Source organism: Propithecus coquereli, unplaced genomic scaffold (assembly GCF_000956105.1).
Source record: "Propithecus coquereli isolate 6110/MARCELLA unplaced genomic scaffold, Pcoq_1.0 Scaffold425, whole genome shotgun sequence".
NCBI classification, from domain to species: Eukaryota; Metazoa; Chordata; class Mammalia; order Primates; family Indriidae; genus Propithecus; species Propithecus coquereli.
This window is the reverse complement of record NW_012150008.1, coordinates 935,886-943,243: the sequence shown is the minus strand read 5'-3', so window position 1 is coordinate 943,243 and position 7,358 is coordinate 935,886. Positions and strand designations below refer to the sequence as shown.

General features: G+C 43.4%; 2 protein-coding genes across 2 annotated transcripts in view; one reads left to right on the top strand and one right to left on the bottom strand.

The window, feature by feature from the left end:
- Positions 1–1,941, top strand: part of DUXA (double homeobox A) — a 30,110-nt gene extending 28,169 nt beyond the window's left edge. Inside the window, exons 4-7 of the mRNA XM_012653589.1 lie at positions 9–128; positions 519–664; positions 1,368–1,472; positions 1,936–1,941. Coding sequence (XP_012509043.1) covers positions 9–128; positions 519–664; positions 1,368–1,472; positions 1,936–1,941 — 377 coding nt within the window. The remainder of the gene's footprint in view (positions 1–8; positions 129–518; positions 665–1,367; positions 1,473–1,935) is intronic.
- A 2,293-nt stretch (positions 1,942–4,234) lies between these two features.
- On the bottom strand, positions 4,235–7,024 carry USP29 (ubiquitin specific peptidase 29). Its single transcript, XM_012653608.1, is given in 3 exon segments — positions 4,235–4,301; positions 4,303–6,880; positions 6,883–7,024. Coding segments are annotated over 3 exon segments (2,787 nt in total).
- Positions 7,025–7,358: the final 334 nt, after the last annotated feature.

The window sequence follows — 7,358 nt, the reverse complement described above, 5'->3', positions numbered from 1 at the left end:
TTCCTCATTTAAGATATGGTTTCAGAATCGAAGAGCTAGGCACAGATTCCAGAAGAAGCCAGAATGTGAGGAGGTTTCAGAATCAAGCCAAAGCCATGGACAAGGTCACCCTGGAAAGGAGAATCAAAGTAAATCTCCTGCTTCGGTTCTGCTCCCCAGCACAGTCTGTCTGTGACGGAGCCGACTGCCACTGTGATTAAGAAAATAAAGTTTCCTCCTTGAGGACTTCCTGTTTGGAGTTTGGTGGTAAAGGGTTCAACAGGGCCCTGGAAGTTCTTGGGCCATCTGAATTTCCCCTGCTGTCTTTCTGCTGGAATCCAGAAGCCCAGAAGTGTCGTGCTATGTCTCCTCTAGGACCTTCTGCCTGGAACGGGCTGGGGATAAAGTCTCTCAGGGAGAGTCAACAGGTTCCAAATTAGATGGAGATGAGGGATCTGTTTGAGTTCCAGGTTTGGATGTGAAAACTGACCCTCAGAATGTTCCTTGAACCCCACCAACTTTGTTTACATCTTTCCTAGGAGGAGAAGCCAGACGGTCTCGCACCTGCTACTCTGCCACTCAATTACACACTCTCATCCAGGCATTTACAAAAGACCCTTACCCCGGGATTGAATGCAGAGAACAACTTGCTAAAGAAATTGGGGTTCCAGAGTCAAGAGTCCAGGTGAGTGATAAAGAGTCCAAACTGTTCCATCTCCGAAGGATCTAGATATATAGGCAGGGAAGCCACACTGGCCCTGGGCTGTTCCTTAATGTGCAAGACACATTTTAAGGCCTTTCATGAGCTGTTTTTCTGCCTGGTGGGTTCTCCTCCCAGGTGCCACATGGCTCAATCTCACATGCCCTATTTTTTAAGACATCGGGTCTGGCTATGTTGCCCAAGCTGGTTTTGAACTTCTGGGCTCAAGCAACCTCCCACCTCAGCCTTGCAAGTACCTGGGACTACAGGTAGTTCCACTGTACCCAGCTCCCTTTTGCTATTTTCTGCCTGTTGTGATCAATGTTGTGTCCCTTGGGCCCTGAACAGTGCCTGGAACATGACACTCAATAAGAATTTGTAGGATGAATGAATGAATATTACTTAACATTTGAACATAAGCCTAGGCGGAAGGATCGTTTGAGCCCAGGAGTTTGAGAGCAGCCTGGGCAGCACAGCGAGACCCTGTCTCTAAAAATAAATAAATACCAAAGGATGAATAAGGACCTTAAAAATACTTAAATAAATAAAATAAAAATAAAAAATAATGATCTTGGGATTAAGCCTAAAAGGAAATGGCTGCCTCTGTCTTCCACTGTAAGAAAACAAACAATGGTGACTTCTGCATGACATTATTTGCTTTAATTGTCTCTCTGTTTTGCCCACTTAGACTTGGTTTCAGAATCGAAGATCTAGATACTATACCAAGAAACAAAAAAGAGAACCTGACGAATCCTTAGAACAAAACCAGGGACAAGATATCAGGGAGTCCAAGGTAAGCACCCTGTGGTTCCCAACTTGGTTCACGAGAGGAACCTCCCGGGCTGCTTCATGGTAGGGTCGACAGCTCCAGGGAAGTGAGTCGTGTTCCCACCCAGGTGCCTTCAGGCTCCACAGAGTCACTGGTCACCATCCCTGAAGACTCTTTTCAGGGTCTGTGGACTCTCTACGGAATTCCAGCACCCACTTTTCCAACTGGAGTCCAGCAACTCCATTAACATTTTGTTCACTGATGTCTCCTTAGTGCCGGTGACATAGTAAATACTCAATAAGCTTTTGTTGAAGGTGTGATTGAGTGAAAGGAGGAAGGAATCCTTCTTCTAGGGGCAGGCTGGGGCTTGGCTTCCCCAGGAGGCAGTAGGTTCCATATTGGATTAAAAACGCAAGAAAGGGTTAACTTCCATGTCTGTCAATAGAAACTGACCCCTTAGATTTTTTCTCCTATATTTCCTCCTTAGGTATAGAAGGTACTCAAAATGGCGCCAACCTCAGTAGCGACCCTCTTATTTCTCTGAAGCCAGAACGTGATGGACACGAACAAATTCAGTATATTTATTTTTTATTTTCTACAAGCTAAGGAAGATCACAGATGGTTGGCACAGTGTATTTTGATATCATCAACTTGGGCCCCAGATCTCTTTCGTAATCTTCTTGGTCATCTACCATCCTCCTGAGACTGCAAATGGAGCCTTCTGGACAGAGTGAAGGACATCAGGAGGCACAGACAGACACAGGAGGCACCACACAGCCCTCCTCACGTAGCCCGGATCCTGTGGTCAGCGGACCTTGACAATGAAAATGAACTTAGTACTAACCATTTTTCAGTCACCACAGTAATGACTGGTTCAGGCAAAAATCAGCAATAGATGTTAAATCCTTGAAGTTTGATGAAGAATGAGCTGTATACATCATTTCAAAGAATCTCCTCACACATACTTATTAATTACAAAAGGAAAATTAGTAATTTTTCAGTGGCAAAAACTGATTAATCCCCCTTAACCAAGTGGCTGATGTTCACTTCACCAGTAATGGCACAAATCAACATGAGGTTCCTCCTGATGTGATACACGAAGGAGGACATGATATATCTTCTGTTGTATCACTGACAAAAAGTGGGTGAGCTAAGACTAGTCATTAGGAGGAGGACAGGGGAGGGGAGGGGCAGGAGGAAGAAGAGCGGAAGCGCCTCGCACCGCAGGAGCGACGGAGCCGAGCTTTATTTCTTTTTTGAACAGTACTTCTTTTCCCCTTAAATGCTGAAAAGAATATTTTAACAAATCTTGTGCATATATTTCTGATTGGTTTTCTCTTCTTTCCCACACCTCTCTGCCTAATTTTGCACCACACTCTACACATCACTAGGCTTTTCTTATCTCTTTGCACCCACAAATCCTCCCAGATTCCGTTCATCTATTCACACGGCCTGTTGATACTGGGTTCTTTATAGACCGTTTAAGCCTTGGCTACCAGGCCGTGTTGTACATTTATGAGGGTGGGTTTATATCTTATTCATATTAATAGCATAAGCAACGCTTTACAGTGCTTTTCAATTTACAAAATCTCCCTCATACCGTTTAATATACTGTATTTTCTCTGTGACCTTGACGTCATTCTCTGCAATTCCTGGAAGGATGTGTAAATACAGCTGATTGATAGGTAGCAAATTTTACCAGTAGCCAGTTACAAACACACGTGGAAGCCAGACAATGGTACATGTATCGGTTGGTTTTTATTTTAACATGTTTACAAAGGAAAGGCATTCGTGAATTCAAGGATGTAGGGTCCCCCAGTTCTCTACACTTTCTTTCTGTGTCCTGATTGAAAATTGCAGAGTTTCTTGATCCCTCTATGACCCACCAGTTGCAGATTTTTCCCAGGAAGCTTGAACCCAAACTTGGGCCTTGAACATTCCCAGGCACTGATAAAGATATCTAGGTTTTTGCCCAAAACACTAAAAGAAACTGACCCTGGCATGAGCCAAATTCCTTAAACCCTCCCCAAAACTCCATGCCCTGACTCTCTGGCTGTGGACATACTTAGGTGGAACATCCCTTCTCCTCCTACTGTCCACCTGAGGATACACTGCAGCACTCCGTAAGTTCCCCTAATAAATGCTGTGGCAGACTGATCACCCTGGTGTTTAGCTTCTTTCTTTGTAATCCCAGCCGTACCCATCTTGGGGCAGTTTGGAGCACCGCCTTGTGGAAACTTCCCTGCTGCCACTTTTGGGGAAACTCTAGCCTCAGGTTTGGCAGAATGAAACAAAGGAACACAAAGAAATATGTAATTTAAATCATTTACATAACACAAGCAATTTATACAGTGGCAAAATACACCAAAACACTCTAGACACTAACACAGTGGTGCCTTAACTTTCAGGAACATCAGAACCTCCCACAGATTGCTGGTCCCACCTCCTGTTTCTGAATCATTTGCTCTGGAGTGGGACCTCAGAATTTGCATGTCTGATCAGTCCCTAGCTGCTGATGTTGCTGGTTCAAGAACAACATGTTGAAACCCATTGCACCAAAACATGGAAAGCCCCACTCTAATCTTGTGGGAAGGATGCATATCAGCCTGAATTCTGGGATCTAGGAGTCTGAAGTAGTTAAAGCAGTTATTTCCCCACAATAAGTATTTCTCGTTGAGTCCCGTCTGTTCCTTCTTCATTCTGATTAGAGTACAGGATTTTCCTTCCATTGATTAAGCAGGGACTGAGTGAGCCTGTCAAGCAGCTCTGTGCAAAAAGTTATCTTCTTATTCCCCCTGAGGAATCACCCCTGCCTGTGTGCCAAGTTGTTGAGAATTGTCTGCCTTTTTCAAATGCCTCAAAAACCTCATTGTGCATGTAAAAGAAGATGTACCCCGAGTGAAGCCTCGCTTCCTGAATCAGAGTCTCTGGGATTTCTGAAACCCATAGATCATCGTATGTGAACCAGGAGTGCTGCCGAAAGTCATAGGCATCGCTGATGTAATGGCCTGAATCTCCAGAGTTCCCGATGTGGCTGACGACACTGATGAGCCTGTAGACCTGAAGAGGACTTCTCATCTTCACATTTCTTCTTGGTTCCTTGGCTTCAGCTTCTGTGTTCTCCATCTCTACGATGGATTTGTTTCCAGGGCTCTTATCAGAACCCAACGCACCAAGGGAATTCACGTTAGCCTTCTGAAGTCTTAATGCTGTAGATCCACCGAGGGCCTCGTCTGCATGTTCCTGGGTGTTCGGCTTCCTAGTAGGACTCCCAGGAGGTGGAGGTGATGCCTGCTGAAGGCGTTTCTCACTGGTTCTCTTCTCAGTACACTGCCGGAGCTCTTCAGCCATTCCTTGAGATCTTTCTGGGATCCTGTTTCCTTTATGCTCATAAAAGCCACTGGCAGACTCAGTGACAGTGTCAAAATCTAACTCTACAGATGTGTTGGTTTCCTCACATTTCTTACGTTCCGGATTTTCAGGCACCTCTTGCAGACAGGTCTCTATAAGATCTGTGTCTGGGCTGCCGACAGGCTTGCCTGTGTCTTCACAGATCGTGGGGAGAGAGTTGTCTCCCTGATCCACCACTGAGTCAGCCACTGGCAACTCCTTTTCACTGACCATTTTATCTTCAGAGTTTACCAATTTTGACTGTGGCTTAGAGCCATTTTCCAGGTCTCTCTGATGATGTTCTTGATTTACGTCTTCACAGTTTCTCTGGAATCTTTGTAGGTCGGCATTCTTGTCTGGTGCAACGTGTAGAACTAGAGAATCAGTTGGTTCTGAGGTTGACTTTGCCAATAGTGTCGATGGGCTGATGATCTCAGGAACTAACTCCTGAGAGGTTTTCAGGGCCTTGCAGCCCCCAACAGGCACGTTACTGCTCGAGGGAAGAGGTGATTTGGTGCTTTCATCGCAATGAGAAGATAAGCTTAAATATTTGGGAATATAAATTTGCTGGTCATTCTTCGCCAGCAACCAAGCATCGTTAAAGCTATAGCGTTTCAGGTGAACAATTAGGACGCTGGGGGGCCTGCTAAATTTGTGCATTGCAACAGAACTATTGTGCTTACACATTTCACAGTTATACTCAAGTTCTTCTGCTTTAGAGAAAAGATCAGAAGAATTTTGAATAGACGAAGGAAGTGTTTTTTCTTCTTGGTGCAGGTTGATGGAGAGATAATTGTCCAGTTCTGTCTTGAGAACAGCATGACCACAGACTTTGCAGATAATGGAGAGCTGCAATTCAAACTCAAAATTAGCAACAACAGGATAAATAAGCACTTTGGTGACAGCATTACCAGCATACATCCGTGGCGATGAATTTTCATCCTCAGGTTCCCTCTCGGTCTTCAAACCAGAGTTTAATTTTTTAATGTCCTCTTTCAGCTGGTCTAAACACTGACCTAAAAACTCATGAGCATCATTCTGCATGTTGCCAGAGAATACCTCTGCAACTGCTGAAATGGCATTTTTAATATTTACAAGTAACTCTGCTTGGGTCTTGCTATTACAAATATCTTTGAAAGCAAGTAGCATGCTAAGGGACATAATAACAGTATTAGAGGGAATTTTCTCCCATGGGAGACCTTGCGTGAGTAAGTCATCAGCAAATGATGGAACCGCAAATAGTGATTGTAAAATTGCGTTCATGTAACAGGTGTTTCCCAAATTGGGGAAACCTTTCCATAGTTTCTCAGGGTGACAGTCAAAGGACACCTGGGTGTTCTTCCATCTCAGGTCATCCTGGCTGCTCTCTTTTTCCGATGGAAGTGCACAAATTGTTTTGGCAGAGAAAGTCTGGGTTGAAAGAACAGTCGTCTCTACATTGGGATTTCTATTAGAGTTGGGCTTGAATGAAGATCCAAGTTTCAAATTTCTGTCTTTTTCTAAATCTTTCAAACTGGATGGTTCCTTTCTATTGCTTGTTACATACTTGGAAGAATTCATCTTCAATTTCTTGTTTAGTGTAAAGTCATTTTTTTTCAGAAAGTCCTCATTCATCTCTAGACCAGATGATAGCGGTTTTTGCCTCTTTTCACCTCGATTTTCTAAGAATGATTCGTTGACAAGTGTTGATGATTTTGGCGTTAAGAAGGGCATTTTCTGAGAGAAAAGCATTCGACTTCCTTTTTCAGTATGAAAGGATCTATAACTTGGCTCGAAACACATTTTGTAAAATAAAGTTTTGTCAATTCCTTTCTGTGTATTCCTGCTTTCAAAGACAGCCTGATCATTATCGGGTTTCATGGATTCTTGAAATTTGTTTTGATGGACTAAGTCCAGGAACATTTTCAGCTGTTCCGCATCATGGAAGGATAATTTGTCAATAAGCAAGGTGATATTGTTTTGCAAAGTTAAATGCAGGCAGCTTTGTCTTTCTTCACAATATCTAAGGACCACACTTCTAAAATTATTACTCAACTGAAAACCCTTATTAATTCCCTAGGTTTGAAAATCACCACCAGTTTAATGTCCTTTTCTCCTTCCACTGTTTCAATGAGCGCTTCTTTCAACCTGGTCATTCCAGTCTTACTCCAAACTTGGATGAATCCATGTATCTGCAGAGGATTCATCCTTTCTCTACAAATAAAACACTTGTGGATGTGATATAAAGGAAAAAAAAGCAAATGCATACATTTTAACCAAAAATGTATTAACAGTGATGTTTTATGGAAAACCATACATAATAATAATTTGCTTTTGTTAGGTAGATAATCACTATCTCCAGCTCTTCTAGGGACAAGGCTTCCCTGCTTTGGTGCTGTCTCAAGCAATTGCTCCACCTGGGAAGAAGGATAAGGGTGGGTACTCCATTTTGGTGTTGCCCTACCCTTAATCCTATTCCTGGGGAAGGAGGGAATGCTTTATCAGTCTGGGGTTACTCGATCATATTGGCCCTGTTGGTGA